Source organism: Sander vitreus, chromosome 12, assembly GCF_031162955.1.
Source record: "Sander vitreus isolate 19-12246 chromosome 12, sanVit1, whole genome shotgun sequence".
Taxonomy (NCBI): domain Eukaryota; kingdom Metazoa; phylum Chordata; class Actinopteri; order Perciformes; family Percidae; genus Sander; species Sander vitreus.
This window is the reverse complement of record NC_135866.1, coordinates 26,135,457-26,163,217: the sequence shown is the minus strand read 5'-3', so window position 1 is coordinate 26,163,217 and position 27,761 is coordinate 26,135,457. Positions and strand designations below refer to the sequence as shown.

General features: G+C 42.0%; 1 protein-coding gene across 12 annotated transcripts in view; it reads right to left on the bottom strand.

Moving 5' to 3' along the window:
• The window catches only part of depdc5 (DEP domain containing 5, GATOR1 subcomplex subunit), a 35,237-nt gene that overhangs the window by 7,085 nt on the left and 391 nt on the right, over positions 1-27,761 (bottom strand). Inside the window, exons 2-40 of one of the 12 annotated variants that reach the window (XM_078264883.1) lie at positions 27,305-27,372; positions 27,126-27,213; positions 26,985-27,031; positions 25,961-26,061; positions 25,789-25,872; positions 25,650-25,699; positions 24,283-24,352; positions 22,183-22,261; positions 22,004-22,065; positions 21,850-21,919; positions 21,701-21,773; positions 20,572-20,675; positions 20,392-20,466; positions 19,788-19,922; positions 19,593-19,654; positions 18,273-18,346; positions 18,096-18,165; positions 17,950-17,986; positions 17,483-17,603; positions 17,136-17,359; positions 15,954-16,154; positions 14,816-14,951; positions 13,967-14,061; positions 12,747-12,806; positions 12,105-12,152; positions 11,537-11,720; positions 10,421-10,581; positions 9,276-9,396; positions 8,753-8,920; positions 8,288-8,510; positions 7,473-7,609; positions 7,282-7,381; positions 6,997-7,059; positions 6,116-6,234; positions 5,811-5,891; positions 3,770-3,902; positions 3,497-3,596; positions 3,098-3,328; positions 474-643 (exon numbers count right to left, since the gene is read on the bottom strand). In XM_078264883.1, the coding sequence (XP_078121009.1) occupies positions 474-643; positions 3,098-3,328; positions 3,497-3,596; positions 3,770-3,902; positions 5,811-5,891; positions 6,116-6,234; positions 6,997-7,059; positions 7,282-7,381; positions 7,473-7,609; positions 8,288-8,510; positions 8,753-8,920; positions 9,276-9,396; positions 10,421-10,581; positions 11,537-11,720; positions 12,105-12,152; positions 12,747-12,806; positions 13,967-14,061; positions 14,816-14,951; positions 15,954-16,154; positions 17,136-17,359; positions 17,483-17,603; positions 17,950-17,986; positions 18,096-18,165; positions 18,273-18,346; positions 19,593-19,654; positions 19,788-19,922; positions 20,392-20,466; positions 20,572-20,675; positions 21,701-21,773; positions 21,850-21,919; positions 22,004-22,065; positions 22,183-22,261; positions 24,283-24,352; positions 25,650-25,699; positions 25,789-25,872; positions 25,961-26,061; positions 26,985-27,031; positions 27,126-27,213; positions 27,305-27,362 (4,215 nt within the window). In that variant the 5' untranslated portion in view covers positions 27,363-27,372. Of the gene's footprint in view, positions 1-473; positions 644-950; positions 1,959-3,097; positions 3,329-3,496; positions 3,597-3,769; positions 3,903-5,810; positions 5,892-6,115; positions 6,235-6,996; positions 7,060-7,281; positions 7,382-7,472; positions 7,610-8,287; positions 8,511-8,752; positions 8,921-9,275; positions 9,397-10,420; positions 10,582-11,536; positions 12,153-12,746; positions 12,807-13,966; positions 14,062-14,815; positions 14,952-15,953; positions 16,155-17,135; positions 17,360-17,482; positions 17,604-17,949; positions 17,987-18,095; positions 18,166-18,272; positions 18,347-19,592; positions 19,655-19,787; positions 19,923-20,391; positions 20,467-20,571; positions 20,676-21,700; positions 21,774-21,849; positions 21,920-22,003; positions 22,066-22,182; positions 22,262-24,282; positions 24,353-25,649; positions 25,700-25,788; positions 25,873-25,960; positions 26,062-26,984; positions 27,032-27,125; positions 27,214-27,304; positions 27,373-27,761 lie in introns of those variants that run through there. The other 11 variants (XM_078264888.1, XM_078264877.1, XM_078264880.1 and 8 more) reach the window with 11 other exon arrangements.

Below are 27,761 nucleotides of genomic sequence, written 5' to 3'. Positions count from 1 at the left end.
GCGCAGCCAATTAAGGTACAGCCACCGAGTTGACGTCAACTATTAGCTTCGTTTGGATTCGCCCGTTTTCAGCGGCAGTTTCAAATTGTGAGAATTGCAGAGGAAAGGGGTGTCAATGGGACTTTGAGGTTCTCTGTATGCCCATTTTACCCACCGAACTGTCGTTATTCAACTATGACAAGGTAAACTCAGTTTTGCATTCTATCACCCCTTTAAAATAATCGATTCTAAGATTAAAATCGATCTTTGTTTGTGTGATCTGATATTGATTAATAAAATACAAAAAGCGATCTCTTAATGTCAAATATGTTTATATAATGTTAGTCCTGTTGAGTAAAAAGTACTTTAAACTAACTTTTTTGAATCTGAATCGAATCATTGGCGATACCCAGTCTTACTGTTGACATGTGAAGGATAAGTGGTGACCCACTGACAATTAAGCAAAAATTTAAAAAAAATAGACATGCAGTTACCATCTCAAAGAGCACTGCAGCAGTGACAGCCATCCAGTGCAACTTGATCTCAAAGGCAGCGTTGAGGGAGAAGTTTCCGTGGTAATAACAGCTGCACCATTCGGTTCGGTCACTGCGGTTGTTAACGTCCACATCCAGAGTGACCGTCTTCTGCTCCGGGACTGTAGCAGCTGGGGGACAGACAGAGGGAGGGAGAGAGAGACAGGAGGCACAGGAAGCAAAAGAAGGGGAGATGGATGGCATGATGGGCAGGCAGGAGGAGGAGTGAGAGCAGGTGGTGAGCATGATCAGTCCCACATAAAGTTTAAACAGCATTAATGTCTGCATTATCCCAGTTCAAAGAGAGGTTTCCTGGTATAATAAAGAGCTGTTAGAACAAATAAGCTTATGAATGCAGTCGGTGTCAAATGAAGGATTTTTAGCTTCACATTCGGTATTTTTCAACCTGGATCCCATTTCCCATGTTTTTGTGTCTAAGTGATGGATGGTAAGAACAATTTCTGAAATTGTTCCAGTATAAAGAAAGATCGCTGCAGTCGGCAGCGGCGAAACAAGCTGCAGTGTAACTTGTTACTGGGCAATTGCGCACTCAATTGTTTTGCCATCGCCAAACCCACCACACTCTAAACTCTTAAATAAACAGTAATTTCATCATTGTAAAACACACTTCATTCACAGTCGACAGAAACAATATAAAACAAAATCCCTCTTCGTTCGTCTTTCCCCTGTTCCAACAATCACCACTTAAAATAAACCCTTAATTCACCCATTTACATGTGAAAATATGCTGGCTCTATACACGCTAAAAGTATTGTTTATTTAAATGGAGTTTGGTGAGTTTGGTGATAGCGATTTCGGAGCCGTTTCTGGTTAAACAAAAAGGATCTTACTCTTTAACAAAAAGGTATATCTCTGTTGTCAGACACTTAGAATAATAATCTGAGCCTGTCAGTGGCAGAAAAACGCATACACCATTCTTGCCCTAAATGATTACACTGCAGCCCAGTTCGCGGCTGCCGGTTACAGCGTTTCACGCTCAATAGTGGACCAGTTTTTAAAGATTTCTGATCACATAAGTTACTTAGACACCAATGCATGAGTTCAGGAAGAAAAAATACCAAAATTACCCTTAAAGACTATTCCAGGAAACCAGTCCAGGGTGTCAGATAGCAAACTGGGAAAGCATTAATCTTGCAAAGTTATTGCTTTAAAAGATGCAAGCATTCTCAAATAGGCTGAGGTCAAAGAAAAATAAAGCTTTGAGCGGTCGCATGGAGCAAGAATGGAGCCCAACAGAAACACTGTCACCACTTGCTGTGTTGTGATAGCGCTTTATGTTGAAAAGGTCCAGGAGGAGAGCGACAGGTGAGGACATTGCACACCACAGCACTACTGAAACCACAGCCACATCATGCACTCAAAACACCACACCACCTACAGTAGTACTGCTCCTGGATCAGCTACACACTAACCACACAGCATGCACTGATTGAATGGTGAAGGTGGGAAAAAATTTGATGACATCGATCAGTGATGTGGCCACATGACACAGAGCCAGAGCCACTGTGGACAGATAGAACTACAGCTAAACATGCACTACACGCTGGATGCAGATCTACAGTCCACCATCAGGAGGGCTGAGTCCAGTATCTCTGTCACACAACAGTGAGATGATGCTGATGGACGGTGATGAATGTGATGTCATGAAATGTTACATGGAAGCGGTTCTGTGGTGATGGAAAGAACCCCACTGTGTGAGTTGGAAAACGATGAATTTATTGTAACGTAAGTCAGAATGGTGAGTGGGTAAGTGGTGGTTATGTACATGTAGTGCTCATTATTTTTGGTTTATATATTCTTTTTCATCTGGGAAGTTATTGGTGTTTATTTTGAATATCTAAATAGAAAATTGTCTTTGTAAAACACCATTTTCCCTGTCTTTGGACTGGGAACATTGTTTTATTTTTTACTTTTCTCAACAATTCATATTAGTGAAAGCATTGTCTGAGCTATGTTACGACAAAAACCTACAGTGAACCAGGGGCACAGTGGGCCTCACATTCTCACTTTTAGCCTGGGAGTTAAACAACAGAGTGGCCCGCCGCAATCATTAAACCCTCTTAATCTTCCTCCTAATCTCGTCCAATCATCTCTGAGCTGACTGCTCTGTGGCTGCAACATCTAAATACATACAAACTTCAATCAAACATTGCACAGTTTATTCTGCATTATAGAAGCGAAAAGTTTGTCACAAAAACAAAGAGCTTTAGGTGGATGGAGGTTGTATGAAAGCATGAGGGATCACTTGAAGGTGCCTAGTACCTTTCTGGGTCATGTGAAGTGTGGATATTGGGCAGGGCGAACTGTTCTGACAAAATGTATGCATACTGTATATAATCAGCAGCAGGAGCAGTAAAACAGCCAGTTAAGGATTTCAGTTTGTATTTTTAGTTTCTATGACACCACCTGACCAAGAGCACTTAATCAAATGCACCCTCTCTGCCCTGTGTGACATGTGACTACTGGACCCAGGCGTCTCTCTGAGGTAGAGACCTGTGTATGATCTGCATCAGACTGGATGGGGGAGCAGACTGTAGCTCCCCTGCAGTGTGGGCTGGGTGTACCTAGCAGTGCGGCGGCCTGGCTGCGTCCTCCAAAGCTGCGGCTGAAGGAGCTATGCCTACTTGCGTAGGAGGCCGGCCTGCTGGGCAGCCAGGGCAGGAGGAAGGCCGGGAGGTCGCAGGGTCGCCGCTCCTCCAGCACAAAGGCCACCTCGAACCACTTCCTCTGGAAGTCCTCCAGCGCCGCAGTAGACCAGCCTCCAGCTGTGGCGGTGGGAAGCTGGGAGGTCGGGCCTGCAAAGGACCGGACAGCCAAGAATGTCATGACAACACCCACTGGATTTTATATTCTACCAATGACCTGAATTTAATTATAGATATATACAAGTACGAGCATGTGCAGAACTGTTTGTTGAGATAAAAGAGCTATATGGCCTCTGAGTGCATTTTAAATCCATTCACCATCCTTCTCGTCTACTATCCTGTAGAAGTAGAATCCGTAGACGAAGGTGCGCATGGCATCTCCAGAAGCGTGGGTCACCAAACCTTCATCCAGCATTTTCTACACAAACCAAAAAGACAAAAACGTTATGTTTACACTCAGTGTTAATTAACTGAGAGAGAACATTAGCATAAGACCCAAGTTGTAATAAATCCTCTGAACCGTTATGAAATCTTCCTTTCACATTTTCCATCAACTTAAAGGAAAGTTGAGACATACTGTACAACTCTTACCTGCATGATATCCACAGCCATCCCTTGTGTGGCCACGCCGTCCACATTGTTGACCAGCCAATGAACAACCTCAGCGCTAATAAAGCAGTTGAGTGGCAGACCTTTCTGCTCCGGCAGCAGCTGTACACCTGTCCTGTTATACCAGAAAGCACAGACACAAACAACTAAATGAAATACAGAAGATTTAATCTTCTAAAACCATACCCAAGAGCCTGTTTTCTACTTTTATTCAGATATGGTAACAAGCAAAACCAAAAGTAGGCTGTATATCGAATTATTCATATTTATAAATATAAATTGAATTGGTTATGGTAACCACATGAACAATTTGGATGGGGGAAATGGTTTTCTTTACAGGTTTCAAATTAGGTCGGTCGGTCAGTCGGTCGATAGATAGATAGATCGATCGATAACTTTATTTATCCCCGCAGGGAAATTAAGGTGTCTTCGCAGCCAGATACTTAAATATAGTTACAACATAAAACACTACTATTGATACAGTACAATACATTAAAATACACTTACAGTCCCGATACAATACAAATGCAAATACAAAGGAGGGATACAAATACAACTACAGTGGGACTGCATAACAAATAAGGTGCAGCGAGGACATAAGGCAAATATATTAAGTTGTTTGTGCACATTACACGCATCCATTCCAACACAGCTCTACAGCCGGCATTTTGTCATGGCAACCACCAGCATGCAGTTGTTGGCTCAGGCGAGCTAATCATAAGTGAGAGGAGAAGGAATCAAACCTAAAAAGGAGGGATACAAATACAAGTAATTAATCTGTGCTGTTGAGGTAATGGAGACTAATAGCAGTCATCTAATAGGAACAGATGAGTTATAGAGTTTAATGGCAGCAGGCAGGAATGATTTCCTGTAGCGTTCCTTTGAGCAGCAGGGCTGAATGACTCTGTTGCTGAAAGTGCTCTTGAGTTTGTCTAGTGTTTTGTGGAGGGGGTGAGGGTCACGATCCATAATTGCATGCAGTTTTACCTGCATTCTGTGTCTGAGCACCTCCTCCACAGAAGCAAGCTTAGCGCCAACCACAGACTCAGCCTTTTTAATGAGTTGGTTCAGTCAGTTTGCATCCCTTACTTTGATGCCGGCACCCCAACACACCACAGCAAAGAAGATGGTGTTTTGAACCACAGACTGATGAAACATCAGGAGCATCCTGTTACATACACTGAAGGACCTGAGCCTCCTCAAGAAGTAAAGCCGGCTCATGCCCTTCTTGTATACAGCCTCAGTGTTCGTGGACCACTCCAGTTTATTGTCCAGTTGTACACCTAGGTACTTGTATGTTGTGACAATTTCCACATCTGACCCCCCAATGTGAACTGGAGAGGGTGGGGACTTTTTCCTGCTAAAATCCACCACTATCTCTTTTGTCTTTGCCACATTCAGCTGTAGGTGATTCTCCCCACTCCACCTCACAAAGCGGGGAGCCCACTGTAACTCTACATGAGACAACTGACTGCCAGCATATCGAGACCCAAAAAGACACAACCACTAGAATGGCAGCCAGAGAGCACAGACGTCCTCCAAGGCCAATGGTGCATTCACTTGCTCCTCAGATGGTCCCATTTCCGGAGTTGGAAAGTTGTTTTTCCAACTTTGGTCTGTTGATGAGTCGTAGGTAATGTGGAAATAACTTGGACGCTACAAAGAAGATGTGTTGCATTTTATTGCTCGGAGCATTTAAACAACACGTTGACAGCCGTTTCCAGTATTTGCGTGACAACATAGAGCAATTAGAAATGGATCAGGTGAGCCATGAAATATGGGAACAAATCTTTCCGATTATTCCGACACCACATGAATGCAGCACAAACGGCCCATCTCACAATGTTAACAAAAGTGAAAAATAATTGTGTATCCGCCCTCCTTGACTGGGTTTGTCCTTGGCCCATGCTACACCCTCCCACCAAGTTTTTCCCGTAGTCCAGCTGATCACAGACAGACAGACAGACAGACAGACACACCAAACCGAAAATATAACCTCCTTGGCAGGGGCAACAAATCTTACGTGGGATGTTTGATGGCCTCCAGGATCTCTAAGAGGGTTGAGGAAGAGGACAGAGAAAGGGCTCCCGCTGCAGACTGCCCACTGTGAACACATCAATTCAGGTTACTGTTCAGGCAGATTATCCTAAAAGTTTCAGCATATTTACTGGTCAATCTTAATTGAGTAAAACATATTATGTCATAAAATTTAAATATTTATGATACTATTTAGCTATGCTATGGAGCACCTGCCTAAAGTATTAAACTACTATAATACTCTTAGAATCATTTTTATGTGCTGGATGTGTTTACAGAGTAAAAGGTTACCTGGTGTCTGAGGTGCTGCTGCTGGCTGCAGTCTCTCCTGCTGGCTGTGCTGTTGCTGCTCCAGCCGTCACTGCTGGCTGGACTCCTTTATCTGCAGCCTCGCTGGCTTCAGCAGGCAACTACACAGTTCAAAATATTTCACTAAATTCGCTGTTTCAATTAATATTTTGTGAAGGTTTCGCCACATCACCAAAAAGCACATTTTCTCACTTGCATCGAGTGGTATTCTGCCATGCAGACGGTTCTATTCAGTGGTGGAATGTAACTAAGTACATTTACTCAAGTACTGTACTGAAGTACAGATTTGAGGTACTTGTACTTTACTTGAGTCTTTTTTTTCCATGCCAATTTCTACTCCACTACATTTCAGAGGTCAATATTGTACTTTTTACTCCACAGCTTTAGTTTCTTTACAAAATTAAGATTTTTGCACACAAAAGACTCGTAGTTTATAAAATACTATGTTTTATGTCTAAATATTTAAGCTGTGGGGGAACTGTCTGAACAGCTTGAATCCTCACAAAAGGTACTATGGATTAAATGTGATCCCGGTCTGAGAGTTGACAGTGTCACTACCTACCATCAGGCACTACACTACACTACTGGGCACAACGTACAAACACAATAAAAGGGAAAACTGGAATATGATGAGGCACTGCAAGTCAAACGTCAGCTGACTCCCACATAGAGTTTTTTTTGCACACCATGCTCATGCAGTAATACAGAGTGAGTTAGAGGAGCTATGGCACGCACACACACATATACAGAGAGAGAGAGAGAGAGAGAGAGAGAGAGAGAGAGAGAGAGAGAGAGAGAGAGAGAGAGAGAGAGAGAGAGAGAGAGAGAGCGCTTCAGTGATGCCCAGGGACCTCATTACTGACCTGAGAGTGATAGATGTAGGAGGAGCGAGGGCTACGTATAAAATCCAAAATAAAGGCAGCGTCCTGTGAGCACACAGGAAGAACATCAACCCCAGGATCAAACACCCAATGCCCAGCAACCGGAACAGAACAGAACAGAGCATGGGGGGGAAGCAGATGGGAGGAGAGAAAAGCAAAAGCCCCACACCAAAGCACCAGCAAAGAAGAACCATTTGTTGCCGATTCAAATTATTTAGATGTGTCAGCTAAAGCTTAACGCTCCACACACATAGTATAGATGCTCACCTTGCGGGGACTGTCTACATAAGTGGGAGCTGTGGCAACACTTGAGGGGTCACTGACGGCTGTTGAGGGCTTTGCCTGCTGCTGCTGCTCCTCCAGAGTCCTGAGAGGAAGCAGAAGAAATGCAGTTAAAACTGAGATTCATGGCTCCAATGCAAACAACATGTTGGTCTGCAGTCCCAGGAGACACTCACTTCTGGTTTTGCTCCATCTCCAGTAAGGCTGATAAAGCTGATGTGCCTTTCTTGCCTTGTGGGGGCACCACCGGCTCGGTAGGATACTGAGGGAGAGGACTGGTAACCTGCAGTCCTTTCAGTGGTGTGCCCTTCTGCTATGTGAAAAAAACAGATTGAAAGAAACAGAGGGATGTGTCCATTACAGCACCTAAAGATAATACAAACATTAAGATAGATGTTTGCCCCATGTTCAGTGGCTAGACAGCTCCCTTAATTAAGTAAAAAATTAAAAAAATTAAGTTATTATTGTGCATAATAATACAGTGCAAGATCTTTTGGAGACTTTATTTGCACAGCTTATGTGTGATTGGCAACTGCAACAGTAATCTGCTTTCAGGATGCAGCAGTGACACATAAAAAAAAATTATGATATGAAATTATAATTTTTTCATAAACATAGTGAAAGAAATCACAATTCTATTCTAATTACTATCACATGAGATAAAGAACAGCAACAAATCCTTCTAATTTTTTATCATTATCATTTTATAAATTTTTTAGCAATCAACTTGCTATGTTCTTTGTAAAAATGTGTGTGTTTTTATGTTTGCACCATAGAGTAGCACTTTTAATTCTGTTATAAGTACTTACAATGACAAAAAAGCCAATTCTGATACTAAAGCACAAGTCTCAGGTTCATATAATATTAAAATAGAATGTATGCAGCCTGAAATAAAGCGTTTACATGTAAATTCGAACAGCAAAGTGTGAGGGAACAACAACTGTAAAGGTGTTTTTATGTACAAACGTGACATAAACTAGGAGAGCCTCACTCTGATGATCCTATCGGAGCGGTGGCGACGCCGGATGCGGTTGAGACCCTCCAGGAAGCGGATGAAGCCATCCAGCAGGACCCAGTCCCCGCTGCCACCCATCCCAGCGCCTGCTCCCTCCCCATAAACATCCCAGTGCCCCTCCCCGTCTGCCACCCGCCTAGCTCCTCCGGCGGGCAGCAGGAGGAAGCGAGTCCTCCAGAACTTCAGAGAGTCTATCAAACTATGGAGGCATAAGAAAGGCAGAGCATCTGATAATAATACTTATTCCATTGTAGTTTCATTTTATAAATGTAATACAAAAAAAATAATTATGACAAGGTCTATATGACAGTGTTAACTCACTAAACTGTAGATTACTATACATATAAATCTACATACACATATTACATATTTGGCTTTGATTTGACCATAAACAAAACATTAATACATAAGTTTAGGCTCTGTTTGAGTATTTGTGTGTACCTGAAGTCCTCTGAGCCAGCAGAGCAGATGTACTGGTCCAGGTAGTTCCACTTGTATTCCTCCAGTCTCTCATGGCCAAACTCCACCCAGCAGGACACAAACTGAGCATCAGAATGTGGAGGACACAGGCTGTAGCTGTACTGGATCTGTGCTGACTCGTACGGGTGCCTAAAAAACCAGGACAGCCATCCTTTAGCCCGATATTGTTTATTATAAAATAGGAATTCCTTTTCCTTGTCAGTATTGCTTTTGGCATTATTCCCTTTTTATTAGATAATGACAGTAGAGAGCTGACAGGAAAGGAGGGAAGAGAGATGGGGGATAGAGATGCACAGATCAATCGATTCATTGATTAGTTGTCAACTACTAAATTAATCGCCAACTATTTTGATAATCGATTAATCTGTTTGAGTCAATTTCTATGAAACTTCTCTTGAGATACCCTTTTCTATTTGGGAGGATCAACACAGCAAAAAATGCAGGCTTAGCTTTTCCTGTGTTAGGTCTAGCCAGACGTACTCACTTGGGCAGGTAGCGAGTGACAGTGATTATCTTGTCTTTGAGGCAAACTTTATGGAAGGTCCGGCCCATACTGAGCCAATAAACGGTCTCCTCCTCCTCTGCTCGACGCAGAGAGACCAAACCTGAAAAGCCAAGAAGAAAGAGCACATATAAAGTCACCATGGGTCTAGCCTCGCATAGCCAGACCATTCTCTACGACGCTGTGTTAGCGCTGGAGAAAGGTCTGGCTGCACTCAATCATTCTGCTGTAGGGGATAAAAAATGCTGTGGCTTGTTAGTATTATTTTTTTTTTTAAACCATTCACAATTGTCTTGGGCAGCGCTAAGCCCAGAATGCAGCGACAATGCCATTGCAAAAATAGTGTCGGGACTCGGGAGGGAACATTTGCACATGGGGAGCCGAGCTACGGCATTAAAATGGCTAATCCCTACAAAAGATATATTACATTTTATATTTTTTGTATATCTTTACAACCATTCACTGAAAGAACCAAGCAGGCCTTCCTTATTGCACAATCCAAATCTTCATCACAGAGTTGCCATTTTTCAGCGTGTAGGTTGCTAGCTCGGAGATCGTCGTGTCCCAGAGCTACGGAGATCTCGGAAAACGGTAACGTGCAGATAGTGGAAAGGAAGCGGAAAGCAGCGTGAATTACACAGCCAATGGCAGGCTTATACCCACAGTCTACATCCGGTTAATCAGACTACCATGGGACTGTTGATAACATTTCTCAAATACTGAACCAGAGGTTGTAGACTGTTGTTTCTCCGTGAGTTATCACAAATTCATCTTCAAGTTGTTCGTGTAATTTAATTTGTTAGTAAAGGTGGAAAAGCAATTTCACAGTGAATATCCAATATCAAGCTAACTTTACTTTAGACACATACATCCCACAGCTAAAATGCAACAGCTTAATGGAGCTGCTGCAAGGCATTGTGGGAAATGAGTACGGCATGACGCAGTTTGAGAATCAGGAAATGCATACTTAAACTTCATACACAAAGTCAAACATAACAATCACAAACTAAATCTGAGAAATAATGTATGGTTACATTTTGAAGTGAGAACACAGTGGGCAATCTGAAAATGTCAAAGATTTGAAATGAATACAGATACAAAACAAATGACATGAAACATTAACTTACCTCTGGAGTAAAGAGGACTGCTGCCAAGCGGTGTGGCCACAGCGGGCTGTGGTTTCCGGTTGTTGGGTTGGACGATGATCTGGTAGCCCTGCATCAACCTCTGACAGATAAACTCCTCAAACACCTGAGACGCACTCATCACTGGAGCTTCATCTTCCCGCCTGAGAAAGAGACAGAACCATGAAAACAGATGAACAGTCTGTCGCTGTGCTTATTTCAGCCCTTCAATTCAGGCCTGCAGTCTTCTATTGTTGAGTGTCTTAACCTTTTGGTTCATTTTCTCAGCAAGATTATTATACTTGTTCAGATTATTATTTTTTGTGTGGACATTTTAGGCCTTTATTTTAATAGGACAGCTGAAGACATGAATGGGGAAAGAGAGGGGGGAATGACATGCAAAGGGCCACAGGTCGGACTCGTACCTGCGGCCGCTGCGTCGAGGAGTAAACCTCTATATATGGGCGCGCGCTTTACCAGGTGAGCTACCCAGGCGCCCCAGATTAATCTCAATAGGAAAAAGCAACTATAGAAAGTGAGGGGGATGAAAGAGATTTTTGTAAAGTGAGGGGGACGTGTCTCCCAGATCCCCAGTGGAAATTACATCCTTAGGCATCTGAATTTATGAATAGCTGTTGAGTGTCTTAGCCAGTTGCAAGCACAAAGTGATTGGCAATAGACTAGTCTATGTCCACGACGTTCCACTTCCGGGATTGGTCCGTTGCCGCCGGAAATTCCGCCGGATTTCACTCTTTTTGGCAGGATGTCTGTTAACTTCCGCTTTCTTTGCGTTGGAATTCTAAACTCCGGTGGATTTCTGAGGACTATGGTTAACTGCTCCTCAGATCTCTGCAGGGTAAATCCAGACAGCTAGCTAGACTATCCGTCCAATCTGAGTTTTCTGTTGCACGACTAAAACAACCTTTGAATGTACACATGGTACACCAAAACAAGTTCCTTCCCGAAGCTATTTTGCAGAGGCACTGTGGTTATGCTAGGCGCTAAGTGCCACCCATGACGATTGTGATTAGTTTAAAGAAATGCCAATAAAACAGAGCACGTTTTTCAGAGCGAGACTAGCAATAGACAGGTCTACTCTAAAGACAGGATGTTGTCTACCTCTCCAGGTCACTGTGCGGCAGCAGGTTGTAGCAGCCTTCGGTGTAGTCGTTCTGTAGCGCTTGGCGGTCGGGGAAGTAGTCGGTGGTGAGGGGCAGGCAGGCCGGTGTGGTCAGAGACTTCCAGTCCACCCCCACTGTGCAGCAGAAGCTGGGCACTGTCGGGGGTGCAGACAGCAGCAGGGCTTCAGGAGCACCCACACACACACACACACACACACAAACAAAAAATCCCCACAGCAGAGACAATGCATGTACCCACAGTGGAGAGGTACATGTGTGTGGGGGGGGGGGATGGATATAAAGAGGAAGGGGGAGCACAGTCGGGTGATAAGTAAAGAAAGGAGGGGAGAGGAAGAAGACATGAAGAAAGGAAAAGAAAGAGTGAAGATGAAGATACATACCAAAAAAGAAAAGAAAGTAGAAGAGAGGGGAAGAGAAAACACAACGTGTTACTTTTACTGGCCTCGTCGCCCCTGCTGGTGATTCCTGCGGGGCCTGTAGTTGTTGCTCGGGGATCAAACATGCAGATTGTGGCCCTGTGACAGTCTGTGATTGGCACCACTCACAGGAAAGCGAAAACATGTGTCCTGAGCTCAGCAATGGTGTGAATTGTACTGTGAGTGAATTTAAGCAGAGAAATTACATCATGCAAACATACAGATGGTGAGCACACTCTTACATAGTGTGTGCGAGAGAGATTTGTTTGACAGGAGCACCAATTACCCAATCCATCAAGAGAAATAGAGTATGCATACCGCCATGCAGGAGTGAGATGTACACACAAGGCTTGTTGAATGCAAACAGGTCATGGTGAAGGAAAATTAATGGGAGGGCTAATTAATTAGAGAATTTTAACCTGGTAATATTTAATAAGAGGAATTAAGATCATCCGAAGGCCCAGAGAAAGAGAAAGAAAAGAGTCGGACAGAGAAAGTGAGGATACAGAGGAAGGAGGAGGGTAACCCCTAAGTCACATGACCTGTAAGAGTCGTTTATACCTGCGACCCCCGGAGGCAGACGCCCAGAGAAACCTGCTTGCCAAAGCTGAATAAGCCCTCACAGGTTAAAGACACCTCTGAAGGTTTATAACCAATATCAGTTTTGGTGATTAGAGATATTAACCTGATCCTGGGGTAATGGCTCCATGACAATGTTTGCGATTTATGAATTGGCATGTTTTCGTTTTCTTAGGGGCAAGATGGACTCACTTGGATCGGCACCACTTAGGGAAACGTCTTCAAATGTGGAGCTGCGGTTGGTTAGAGTTCCTGTACAGAGATCACAATTAAAACAAAGAAAGAGCAGCAAAGCTAAATAGCAAACGATCATTTACGTTGTTGATTGTTCTGACGATTATTTTCTCAATTAATCTAAGCAAAAAGTAACTAAAAATGAACATCAAAAATTCCCTGAGTCCCACGTAATGTGTTAAAATGTCTTGTTAGGTCAGTGCAACAGTCCTTAACCCAAAGGTATTTCATTTAGTATCATATATGACAAAGAAAAGCAGCAAATGCTCACATTTGAGAAGCTGGAACCTGCACATTTATGGCATTTTTGCTTTTGTAAGGATTCATTTATTTCTACCAAATTACTTGATAAATCATTGCAGCTCTTTTACATAGCTTTCCTTGTTTAACTGAACATGGCTCCATCATCATTTTATTTAAAGGTGCTCTAAGCGATGTTGGGTGACGTTACTTCTTGTTGAGGTTCGAAGTATTGTCAAACAAGCTCGCCCATCCCTCCTCCTCATCCTGTCCCCTCCCCCTCCCTTCCGTGCAATAATACATCCATGGCACTAACCCCTCAGCCCCCACCCCCAAATCCTTCTTGTCAGTTATTGGCTGGAACACTCCGTGTTATGTTTAGTGGTGCAGGTTGGCCAGTTTATTTTTGTTGCTTTTTTGGGAGCCTAGGCTGTCTACAGAGACCGCTTTTTTTACAGTGTGTTCAGGGGACAGGCAGCTAGCAGATAGTGAGGAGATGTTTGTTGTATGTGTATATGTGCTTAGAGCACCTTTAAGGCTGGCATTATTCTATATTTTTCTTATTGTCAACAAATTACAAGCCCCAAACCAACAATGTCTTACTCTGCCTTTTAATACTTTCTGACTTCCCTATTCTGTATGCTACTCTCAACCAAAAGCCTATTGGTTCCTACTGAAGACATAAATCTTTCACAAATATATTCATTCACATTTTTTTAAAGGCTCAGTTACTTCCTAGCTCGCCACTGTAGTTTTAACAAACATTACTCAAACAGGAGGTAATAACCAAGACTTTAACTTGCCAAAAGTCTGGTGTGCTTCTTTTGTTACTACAAATGAAGTAAAGCTACAGAATATACACTATATATTAAGTAGAAATCAGGGTTTAAACACTGACTATGTGTCAGGAGAACACTGTTTATGAGTAGGCATATCACCACTGGTGTTGCTGCTCCCTGGACTTCCAGTACACTCTTCCATCCCTCCAACAATGTAAAGGCCGTTCTCTCCTGCATGCCTAGAGGCTGAGCGCCTTCAAAAACAGATAAATAACAAGCATTAATCTCACTGTCTGTGCTTCAAGTAGGGCTGCTAGATTATGGGGGGAAAAAAAATCATAATCACAATTACTTTGGTCAATATCGACATCACGATTATTTACTGTGATTACTCATCGACTTTTGGAAAGATGGTGCATTTATTGAACTTAAAAAATAATGAAACAGTCAAACAAATCAACAGTGAAAACACCTTCAACTGTGAAATTTCCTTTAAAGCTTTAGTGCGTTTTTGATATTAATGAACGTCCGTTACATTCAAGCCATTGCCAAGTGAGTTGATACAAAGCTAATTAAGACTATCAGCTCCACACAACTCTCTCTGGGTTTCTCAGTATGGCTATGTTCAGAAGATTGTGGTGTCCGGTGACTTTCCCGCGCAGCAACTCGTGTAAAAATGACCTCTTCTGAAGAGTCCATGTTTTTTTTAATCCTCCATGCCCATCTTGGCTACTATCAACTGCGTGGAGGAAGGGGGGGGGGGTCACAGGAGGCTTGTATTATGTGGACGCGCCGACAGTTTTGTTGTCGTTACTTAGAATTCCTCATGGGGGAGACAGAAACTACGCACTACAGCTTTAATACTGTACTTTTCATGTTGAACTTTATGAATTCCCCTTCAAAACAAGAGTTTACTACTAGCCGAAATCAAATCATCACAATCAAAAAGCCTTAAGCTTAATTTCTTTACAAAGGAAACTTTTGTTTCTCGTGGTAGGCGTGTCTTACCTTCCAGTGGCTTCGTGATAGGCCAGCTCCAGCAGCTCAGCGGAGGTGTGGGCGGGGTCTCTCTGCTGGCTGCCCTGCAGTTCTGCCATGTTCTGTCTGGTCTGGTGATGGATCTGGATCGCCTCTCCAGAAGGACCTGAAGAACAACAGTGCACATTCAGTCTCATGCTTGGACATATGCCCTCCTTCGACCTTGCCACTAGCAGGGAAAAAAAATTATCAATTATGCAAATGAGATCAATCACTAGCATAATGCATGACATAGCAGATATTTTACAACCTATTCATTCTCCTCCTTATAAATATACAAATGTACGAAGCTAAATGCTCTATTAAACTATAATGTACTCACATGTGGTACCCATAAATGTTGGCAATAAGGATTATATATTCTATCCCGGTATACAGCACATTATTCTATTCCACAATAGTGATATAGTAATTTTTCTGAAGATTTCATTTAATTGAGACATTGTTTATAGATCGAACACGCCGATGGAATTAGTACTGATACTAGTACTGATATTCAATAACTCTAATATTGTGGTATAAGTGATTTTGGGGATCACTATTGGTGCTTTTGGAACAAAAATCCAGAATCATTTGCATAACTGAATATCACTCAGACATATACTTCAACATTTAAATGACGGAATCACAGACAACATTGAATCATAAATCATAACCTCTACTGTATCTTCCATTGATTCATTACCCACTTCTATGTAATATAAACTCATTTACCAGTTTATTTGGTACATCTAGCCAAAACTAATTCACTGTCCTGCAATAGATTCTACTTACTGGATCACCATAATGTTTTGGGGGTGTTGTTGAAACTGTTTTGAGGGAGGTGTTGATTGAAATGTAGTATCGTTTTGGAGGCTGCAGTTTGTGGTGCTCCTGAACTGTACTGTGTTACATTGACGGGTGTCTCTATTATTTTATCACCCCATTTATATCAATGATGGTAAATGGTAAATACCACCTCTCTGTATAACGCAATTTAGATCAAGACCACAAACTAAATCCCCCAAAATGATCACACATACAGGATTATCAACTCACACCTTAACCTAAGGTCCAATAAATTGCTGACTGCGTGCGTGTGTTTTCACAAGGCTGCGTGTCCCCTCACCAACAGGGAAGGTGTGCATCCAGCGCCGCCGGTTGGAGGTGAGCTTCATGGGCATCCTGGATGGGGTGAAGGGGTTTATGAGTGCTCTCTGAGGGGTGTAACCTCCTGGACGGATGTGCAGAGTGGATTCAGCACTTCCCACCGTGAACCTGCCCGGGGCACTGGAGTCCCGCAGTGGGTCCATCAGCTTCTCCAACAACTCTGAACAACAGAAAAACAAAACAACACAACAAGAATGGGATGGAGACAAGGAAGAGATGGAGAACACTTTATCACATCCCTTGTCAAGGTTTCTGCAGGTTTTACCAAAGTGAAATTTAAGACTTTTTAAGACCATTATGAATGAAATTTAAGACCTATATCACATCATCATACAAAAAAAAAGTCATTTTCAAGCTAAGTATCGCTTAACTTGCACTAAAATTGGTTTTATGTCTGTGGTTCCAGCCGAAAGAGTCTTGCAAAGAGTAACACGAAAGCTGATTGGCTGTGATCTAAGTTGCATGTTGGTCTCATTTGTAATCGTAATACAGCAAATTATGTTTTGAATAGCTCAAGAAAGAACTACAACACCACGGAATCAAAAAAACAACATTCTAAAGCGCTGCGAGAGCATGTCAATGAGCATTAGAGGTATCGTACATGGATGTAGAAAATTATTTAAGACCTAAAACACAATATTTTAGCAAATTGTAGACTTTTAATTTTTGTTTTTTTAAAGATTATGTTTTGGGCATTTTAGGCCTTTATTTTTATAGGACAGATGGAGACATGAAAGGGGAGAGAGCGGGGGATGTCATGCAGCAAAGGGCCGTAGCTCGGAGTCGATCCCAAGGCCGCTGTGTCGAGGAGTAAACCTCTATATATGGGCGTGGGCTCTACCAGGTGAGCTACCCAGGCGCCCAGGCCTTTATTTCTGACAGGACAGCTTTAGACATGAAAGGGGAGAGAGGGGGATGACATGCAGCAAAGGGCCACAGGTCGGAGTCGATCCCAAGGCCGCTGCGTTGTGGACTGAGCCTGTGTATATTGGCGTGCGCTCTACCAGGTGAGCTACCCAGGTGCCCAAATTTTAGACTTTTTAAGGCCTTAAATTTTGATTTTGAAATTTTAGACTTTTTAAACCCCGTAGAAACCCTGCTTGTACTGTAAGCTTTTTCCCTTAAGATCTGGAGGAGTTACCTCTGGTGCTGGTGTATCCCAGGGAGCTACTGACTTCATACTGTGCTGGAGGCATGCGGGGTATAAGCAGCATGTTGGACACAGTGCCCAGACTGTCATCAGAGGCCAGGCTTCGCTGTTCCTCCGGACCTCCGGAGCGAACAGGCGGGGACGCGCCTATGCCTGCACTGATGTCCACCGAGCCCCAGCTCTTCCTCCCACTCGTGTCTTTGTCTCGACCCATCCTGAAAGACACACAGTCACTACTGTTCAACGGAGCGAAAGGTCCATATGGTTCACAAGAAAGGATAACTCTGCCCTCTGTGTTTGATGGAGCGTAGTTTAGTTTTGTGCAAGCAGAAAGATACCTGAAGGTGGTGCTCCTCTGAATGCGTGAAGGACCAGGCAGTCTGAACACCTGAGCATCATAGGCGTCGTAGTCCACCTGAATAGGCAGGCTGTTTTCAGAGTCCTTTGGAGCACAGAGAGCTGGAAGAGGATGAGGATTATTAGGGTTCATCCTCTGGGCTCCATGAATATCTGTACCATATTTCATGGTAATCCTTACAAAAGTTGTAAAGCCATTTCACTAAAATCTCAAAATGTCAACCTCATGAAAAAGTCAAGGGATCACCAAAGTCAATGGGATTCATACTATGGCGACCATGAATGTCTGTGCAAAATGTAATTCAATCCAGTAGATGCTGAAATGTTTCAGTCTGGACCAAAGACTGACACTTCCATCCCTAGCATGCCTAAAAAAAATAAAGTTGTCATCTAATTCATGCTTCAAGAAGTTAAAAACAGCTCAGAGAGATAAAGGGTCCCAACTTACTGTGGTCCTTGCTGCTCTTGAATTTCTCAGCATGGAGCTAGAAGACAGAGGAGATGTCAAAAACATACAAAATTTTTTCAAATTTTCAATTAATTGAAGTCAAACAACAGTGCTGCTGCTGCTGCAAAAAATAAAAGTGTACGCACCTTGCGACCAGCCAGTTTGATGCGAGGTGTAAAGGAGCTACAAGAGTTCTGACTTTTGGAGGTGTAGAAGCTGCAGGCGTGGAAGAAAAAGATGCAAGCAAGAAATACATCAATCAATCCATTTCACTTTTGCATAGAATTTAAATGTATCTTTATTTATCAGTCATGTTGTTTTACCTGTGGTTGATCCAGTGAGGAAGGTTGTAGTCGTCGCCCACGCGAGAGTCTCCGGGTGTCGTCCTGTTGTGCAGCTACAGAGAGAATGACCATCAGAAACCAACAGGGTTTTCCCTAACATTATAAGGCTTAGGTGCAGCACCCAAGCCGTTTTGGGCATCACCTAAGCCGAATAAATGTAAGACAAGATAAGATAGACTTTATTAATCCCATACTGGGGAAATTCCTTTGTTGTAAAATCAAAGTGAGCATCAGAACTAAATAAATTCCTTTTCGCAGATCTAATGATTGTGATTGGTCCCCAGTGGACTTCTTTAGCAAGTTTTGTCTTTAAGATTTTTGAGTGATATTTATTTATTATCTGCTCTAGCTTTGCCAACGTTTTAGACACAGATATGGTAATAATAAAGGTCCAAATGAATGTGAAATTGCATTTTTGGTTATTAAAAAAAAAAAAAAAACGACACATTTTCTTGAGGGAGGACCCCTAAACCCCCCGCAACATACGTGCACCTAAAGGCCCTGACACACCAACCCGATTATCGGCCGTCGGACCGTCTGGCGAGGTCGGTGACTCGAGTCTGTTCGGTGTGTTCGGTGCCGTCGTCAGTCAGAGGAGCCGTCGGCTTTCATTTGGGCTGATTTGACTTGTTGAATCGGTCAGTGGGCAGTCGGACTCAATGACCAATCTGATTGGTGGAGTGCTAGCCCTTGACTAGCAAATCAGTGCACTTATGTTAAAACACTTACCGGAAATGACGAGCGGAATGAGCGTGACGAATGCCTCTACAAATCTGACGAAAATCTTTCAAACTGACCTTTGTCGATCAAAAAAACAGACAGATTCAGCAACTGCATAGCCTATTTCTCGCATAAAATGTTTTCAGAAACATGTTTCTGTGAACTATTTTCGTAACATACGAGATCGTATTCCGAACGAGCCGTCATTATGGTCGGCTTTGAAATTCGGGAGAAGCCAGACCCACGTGACGCGTTCGTCCTTTCCGGTTTTCATTTTTTGGGCGACAATACAGATTAGCGCCGCCTGCTGTTATAGAGATTACGTTATATGTTATTACGTTTTTATTTATTTTTACGTATTTAGAATGTACGCTCAAGTCGGCGTCGCTTAGGTGTGTTCCGAGGCACTTTTTGGACCGACGGAAGCCAAATGATCAGTCCGACTGCCTTTTCTGCCGACGGTCGGCCGTCTGGTTGGTGTGTCAGAGCCTTAAGTCTTCCACAAACCTGGGGGAAAACACTGCCAACATGTATATGGCGTAATGCACCTTACAAAGACTTACACTCTGAATGTGTTACCTTGAATAACGGAACTGCGTGCAATGGCTGCTCCCCCATACACACCAAGTCTACACCAATACCTGAAGAGGGGAAAAGTATGTGTCACCAACACAATTAACTTCATGCAATGGACCTTTAGTTCTCTGTTAACAAATATATTTGTTCAGTTTGAAGTCCCGTGTGTTTGAAGTGTGTTTGTATCATCACACTCACCGTTGTCAATCATCCGTTGCTTGGTGAGAATCATGAGCAGACGGTCGACTTCAAACACACCCATCCCCGGAGTGATGACCACTGACATCTGGCCGGTGCGGTCGAAGTTTCGGTTTATGTAGTGCTTGTCAAACACTGTGGGAGACACGGTGATTGTCAGCTTTTCGTCTTGTCTTTTCAGGTTAGTAACCTGTGAAAGACACTCACTTATGTGTAATTGACTTTGGATAGTAATAGACATGTGTTGCGGCTTTAAGGAGTCCAACAAAGTGCTGCCGCGAGGGACTAAACACTGAGAGATGACGCATAAACACACTGTGACGCGCTCGAGAATGTATTGCAATGATTGATTCCTCCACACGTAAAATACAACTAGCACTGCAGTTACCAAACGTAAAGTTACTTTGTGAGTCAAAATAAGTGCGTTAGTGCGGCGGTCAACAGAAAGTGTTCGCTCCCAGGCTCACCCCCTCTCTGTCAAAGCCAACATGTTCACAATTTCACAAGCAGATATCTTCCAAAGTCTTTTGGTAAAGACCTGCTCTCAGGTAAATACATTCTTCTTTTTCTGAGAGCAGTTCTGTTTTTGTGTTAGACGTCTTACCATTGAATGAAAGGTTAATGGCCTCCAGGTAGTTTCCTTGTGCAGCAGTGGAGTTGTAACCACCAGGAAAACCATCTGGCACGAAAAGTAAAAAAAAAAACACAATGCAGGATTTTGTTTACAAAAGGCATTTGATCCAAAGATCTGTTAGTCAGCCAAAACACTTGACTTATTCACTACCTGCTTCTTTCAGCCGCACCAGGACGGGATACTGAATGAAGAGCTTCTTGATCGTGACCAGTAAGGATGTCCACTCATCCCGTCTCTCGTTCTGAGCCACGACCCTGATCCCAAAATAGTTAAGTGCCGTCAAAAGACCTCTGTCATCAAGTCGGTAATTTAGATGAACTTGAAGTAAGGCATACAATTAAAAGCTATGTACAACAGGACTGGGTAGCGAACTTCGATACTTTTTTAGCTTAGCCTAAAGGCCTTTATATGGTTGTGCGGAGGCTCCACGTAGAGCTTTCGCCGTAGCCTACTAAGTGGCCTGATGTTTAAACTGTGCGATGGTGTGTGCGTCGAGCCGGCATGTGTGTGTGTGTGTGTGTGTGGGGAGTAGGTGATAGAGCGAGGGAGAAGTGAGAGAGTGACGGCGATTAGCTTCGGCGCAAGTACCGACTCTAGAGTCACAGTGAGAGAAACAAAGTGTCTCCCCTGTGTTTTCTGACCACGGTGGGAAATCTGTAGCAGGAAAAGTTAACCCTCTCCTTGATTTCATGTTGTTTATGGAGAAGGAGAACCAGGAAATGAGTCGGGGGAAATGCAACGCTACCAAGGCACAGCCGCTGCGACGTGTAGTTACATTTTTCGAGAGGTGCACGCCAGGCTACGGCGTAGGGTCCGGCGTAGACGCAGAGGGGTCTGCGGAGGGATGCCGTCGATTCGACGCACAACCATAAAAAGGCCTTTAGCATTGAGTATCGAAAAAGGCCTTGCCATTCAATACCAAATTTCAATAGCTAAGGAGTAAATCTCATCAGCATCAGAGAGCCAATAAGCATGCAGCATGCTTCTACCAATATCTGATAACGCTGGTGATTGACTGTCTACACGTCGAAGAGGCATGCACTGAAAACTCTACACAGAGACAGGCTCACGTGTGTGTTGTTGTATTTTGAGAGGAGCTAAAAAGATTTGTACCGAAATGTGTAATGTTTTCATTTCTTTTGGTTAAAACGGATTTCGTAAAAATTGGAATTATAAAAAGTTTCATTCAGGAACCGGTATCAAAGTCACGGTATCGAACATTTTTGAATGACACCCAGCCCTAACTACTATACTATACTACTATAGTAACTACGGTTACCTGTAGAAGTCTTCATAAAAACGTCCCTCTGCATCCTGTCTGATGGACCCTCTCAGAATCTCAGGGAATTCATCTGAGGAAAATGATATTTGTATTAATGATAAATGCATTAATATGCATCGTAACTCACTGTGACAACATTAACTCACCAATAGTTTTGGCACTGTACAATGTACGTGAGAAAAGCACAACTGTCACCTCATGACTGCAGTTCTTCTCCTGTTTCAACATTAAAACACTGATTTTGTTTCTTATTTGAAAGAAAATGTTACAATGAAGGCAAACATGAAAGAAATCACAAACCTTCCACTTGGCGAAAAGGTCCGACAGGAAACAATTTACAGCTTTCTCAAAGTAGAGATCCCCTGAGAGCAAAACATTCAAATAAGATATTCTCCCCCAAGACAGCCTCTATGCCACTGAAAGACAAACTAATTAAAGCTGACACACTGTGAGTAACAAATCAGAGAGGTCCAACTAACCAAAGATGTCAAAGTCCCACATCTCACAACTCATCTGGATAAAGATGTACACCATTGCAGATGTGGATCTGAACACCACCTGTGTCACAAGGTCACAAGACATTTAAGAGAAATGAATGATGAATAACATGAATAAATAAGTGACTATTTAATAGCAAGCTTTAAAAATCAAAGGGAGTCAGGTCTGCATGCTTGTTGTCACAGTTCACATATGACACAGCCTATTTTAAGGATGTATTTGTGTATTTAATGACTTTATTTAAAAAGCAATGTATCAGAAAGCTTTCTTGTCATGGTATAAGTGTTAGGGGTGTGGGGGGGTAAAATTGATTCATGTATTTATCGTGATTTTGTTTTGCGACGATTTTTAAAACCGATTCTTTTCCCCAGAATCAATATTATTTTGTATTTATTTATTTTACCAATGATTCATAAATATTTTTGGTTTATATGGTACTGCCGGCTGCGACTACATCATGTCAAAACAGAGCGAAAACAGAAAATGCAGAAAATCCATGTCATGTACTTCCTGTACTACAAATGAAATAAATGTCAGACTGACTGACATGTGATGTGCATTCTTTTTAGAAAACAATTAGTGTGTCTAGAAGTGTATTATTCCATTTTTGTTTTTGTTAAAGGAAAAGAAAACCGCAATGCAAATCAAATAGACACTCACGTATCATGAAAGAATCGAATCGGGCCAAAAGCATATCGTACCAGCCCTAATCGGTGTGGTGAGTCAAAACTTGCTTAACTGAAACTAATTTTAAATTTCGATGTGGCATTCTAGCAATCACAGACTACTATGAATTCTTCCACACTAAGTGACAACACACTTCTGTGGTGAACTAACACTAACATCCACTTTTACGGTCTACATTAAAAAAGGTCAAACTCATAGATTGTGAATACTTCAACTACTACTTCGACTACAGGTCTGCTTGCTGTCCCCAGAGTCCGAACTAAACAGGGTGAAGCAGCGTTCAGTTTTACATATCTGGAACAAACTCCCAGAAAACTGCAGGTCCGCCGCAACTCTCAGTTCTTTCAAATCAAGGCTGAAGACCTTTCTTTTTGATGTTGCCTTTCTTTAAATAATTGTTAATTTATAAGTTCTCTGGGAGGCCAGGTTTGGAACCTGAGTTGCAACAGAAAAAGAGTTAAAGTATAAGTCCTCTGGGAGGCCCGAATTAGACTCTGTTAACTTGTTAAGCCCTCTGGGAGGCCAGGTTTGGAACCTGAGTTGCAACAGAAAACATAAGTCCTCTGGGAGGCCCGAGTTGGACTCGGTTAACTTGTTCTTATACTGCACTGTACATTTTATTCTCGTCTTTTATCCGTTTTTAAAGCACCCATATTATGTTCATTTTCAGGTTCATAATTGTATTTTAAGGTTGTACCAGAATAGGTTTACATGGTTTAATTTTCAAAAAACATATTTTTGTTGTACTGCACAGCTCTCTCTCACTGCTGCAGATCCTCTTTTCAGCTGGTCTGTTTTAGCTACAGAGTGAGACCTCTTTTCTTCTGTACTATCTTTGATTGCACTCGCACATGCGCAGTAGCTCAGATGTAGATCATGTCAGCTAGCTAGCTCCATAGACAGTAAAAGAAAGGCTGTTTCTCCAACTTCGGTCAGTTACAAGGCAGGATTAGCTGGGAGACTTCTAAATGAGGGTGCACATGGAAGTAGTTCTTTTGTAGATTATGGTGAACTTCTGTGTGTTGTAGCAGTGCTTTGCTATTGAGAACGAGGTAGCATGCTAGCGTTAGCATAGCTCGTTTTGGCTTGTGACGTCACAAGCTGTGCCGATTTTGACCAGCTCACCCGGAGGCTGAAGGCAGGACACATTCAGAAACCGTATCTCACTCAAAACAGCATGGATGGGTTTTTTTCAAAGTTTGTATGCGTGTGGAAGCACCAGAGACACAAAAGAACACCCCAAATCCCAGAAAAAGTGTTTTTTTCATAATATGGGCACTTTAACTGTTCTTCAATGTTTTATGTAAAACACTTGTTGCTGAAAGGTGCTATACAAATAAAGCTGCCTTGCCTTGCCTTACTTCATTGTTGTACTGTGGGTGCATTGCTCTTACCCTGGTGTCTTCACTGATGTAGCCACAGGTCACTTTCTCTCCCTTCACCCAGAGTTCACTGGCCTGGGCTCTGGAGAATGTTCACAATCATTTCAGTCATCATCACCATTGCATAACTGGTTCTTTTGCTTTTTTTTCTTAACCATCTGGGGTCTAAGTGCATTTTAACATTTCCTTTTTAAATTCACATTTTAGGCATATTTGCATATAACCTGATACCCATCAGGGTTTCTGCAGGTTTCAGCAAGTCATATTTAAGACCTTTTTAAGACCATTATGAATGAAATTGAAGACCTATATCGCAACAAAAAAAGTCAGATGTCCCGAAACATTGTCTGAAACAATTCCCCGATTTCCTCATTGGCATTATAGGACTGGTGTCTAGATTGACTGCAATATAAGTTGCATGTTGTTCTAATTTGTAGTCGTAATACAGCAAATTATAATTGGACTAGCGACAGAAAGAACTACAACACTACAGAATAAAAAAATAACATTGTAAATAGGGGTGTGCAAAAAAATCGATTCACATTGCGATTTTTTTTTTTTTTATTGTATGTCTACTGCAATCACATGGGAAAGGTAACTACATTTACATACTGTGAATGTTTTGTTTTTTTTTAAATCGAGAATCGGTTTTGAATCGAATCTTGAGCCTAAAAATTTAAAATCGTGACATTTTCTGAATCGTGCACCCCTAGTTGTAAAGCGCTGCGGGGACCTTTCAATGAGCATTAGAGGTAGGGAAATTAAAACCTGTTTACAATTATTTAAGACCTAGAACAAAATACTTCAGCGAATTTAAGACTTTTTAAGACCTAACATTTTGATTTTAAAGTTTTAGACTTTTTTAGACTTTTTAAGACACCGCGGAAACCCTGCCTTTCTGTTTCATATCAAAATGTTCAGAACAAACTCATCTTTCTGTATAGTGAGGCCCAAATTTGTTCCAGAGCAATTTGTAAAGAGATAATGTGGCCCTAAAGCTGAAAAGTTGATGTTCGCTTTTTGAAATTTCTTGTGAAAACAATCCTAAACTCAATTGTTTTGGTGCTTGAAATGAGTGTACAAAAGTCTTGGGTTCACCAAAGTAGCATAATATATTAATAGAATAGTAAATAAATGTCTAAAATGAAATATTGTTATATCGGTTTTTGAATAGGACTGTTGTTAAACATCCCTTGGACTCGGCGGTGCGTTTTGTCCTCAGAGGGTTAACCTTTACACATAATGTACAGTATGTTTGCTGCTTTCAGCACTGCTCAACCATAGAAACGTGTACACACATGTTGATTTATTTCACAATCAAGTCACTATAAATGCATTTCTGCAAATGGAGTGTTCAGAATGAAATGAATGCTTAGTACCTGATTCCTGCAAACTCCACTTTCTGCGTCACATAAGCACATGTGCTCACCTGGAAAAAAGATTGTGTAACAGTTTAATCTTCACATAATTGTGCTATTGCACATTATACCCAGACACTTTAACTTTCACACGGCTCACCAGACTCTTCTTTAGTCTCCACATGTCTCCTCTGCCGATGTACTGGTCCTTGAACGTCAGCTCCACCAGGTCCAGTGTAACATCCTGCAAGGAAGAAAGAAAAAACAAACACATGAGAGATTCTGTTCAACTGACAAATGGTGGACACAGAGAAGGGTCACAGTGAACGTACCTTCGGGTCGACAATGTTAACAATGACATCCTGGTAAGCACGCAGCTTAAAGGCTTGTGCTACAGTCTGGTCCACACTGATCGTCTCTAGATAAGAACAAACTATCCATCATGGGTAATGAACAGGCAAGGCAACCATCACAGACATGTGAGATTTATGCTGTATATTATAGGAGAAGCACTAACGATCAGTTTCATTGTTGACTAATCTGCTAATTATTTTCTCAATACATCAATAAAATGAGATAAGATCATGAAAAAATTGACAGTTTCCTAAAGCCCAAGATGAGGTCTTAAGAGTGCTTGTTTTGTCCAACCAACACTTTAAAAGCCATAATATTTAGCTTAGTATCACAAAAGACAAAGAAAAACAGCAAATCCTCACATTTAAAGGTGCTCTAAGCGATGTCACGTGTTTTTTAGGCTACAATATTTTTTGTCACATACAGCAAACATCTCCTCAGTATCCGTGAGCTGCCTGTCCCCTGAACACACTTTAAAAAAACGCAGTCTCTGTAGACAGCCCAGGCTCCACAAACGGCAACAAAAACAAAACTGGCCAACCTGCACCACCAAACATAACAAACAGTCTTCCAGCTCAATAACCGACAAGAAAGATTTGGGGGTGGGGATTTGTGGGTTGGGGTTGGGGGGGGGTTAGTGCGCGGAAGCACGGAAGGGAGGGAGAGGGGACGGGATGAGGAGGAGGGAGGGGCGATCTAGCCTTGTTTTGTTTGAAAATACTTCAAAGGTTAACAAGAAGTAACGTCACCCAACATTGCTTAGAGCACCTTTAAAACCAGGAACGAGGTTATGTTTGGCATTTCCGCTTGAAAAATGACTGATCAAAAAGCTTCATTTTCTGCAAATCGATGTGATTAATGAACTTAACGTTTCAGCTGTATACTCTTTTATTATTATTATTATTATTATTAAAATAATAATATTAAATAATTAGATCTTGCCTAATTGAATTCTTGAAATATAGCAAAGATGCATACAGTGTTTGATCATAATTCATTTACCTTTCTGGAGGTCCTCTTTTAGGCTCTTCACTTGCAGCAGGAGAGGACTGAATTTCAAAAGAGATTATCGGCTCAGTAGTGTAACAATATGTAATATGTAAGTGGTATCACAACAGCAATCCTCTCATTATGCAAGCTCACCTGTATTCATCTGTGGGGTGTGCAATCTCGATTATATCCCTTAGACTGACTTGAGGGAAAACTTTTGGGTTGACAACCAACTCATCATCTGCTCAAAGAAAAAGTTAATTTGAAAAAAAAACAATCTTTCATAAGAGAAACATTAACTTTGACTGCATGAGTTGCAAGTTCTTCCTTACCGCTACCACCAAAGCCTTTCTTGTGCAGCACAAGCTTGTATGACTTATTGGTCTTCATAATGAACCAGCTGGGGATCAAAATCATTAGTTCATTTGTGATTTCTCAAAGTTGCAAACACACTAACACATGAGCTTTGGTACGTGTTCTGCTGATTCGATTGGCTTGCCATTTCTAAACTCAATTACTAGATTAACCATTGTAACGCCGCGATACACTTATTCATTTAATATCATTTTATTATAGTCTTCTACACAGTTGTGTAGTTGGAAGTCTATGGTGAGCTTTAGGCAAACTAATCCGAAATGTGCGTTTTAATTGGCCTAAGTAAAGTGGTTGAAACTGATTTGGGCTACTAAAGTTAGCTGTTGACCCATGATGAGCTGCCAGCCAGGCTTTTTGAACTTTGACGCTGCCGTAAGTAATGCACGTTCTCTCTATCACACAGACCTACCATAC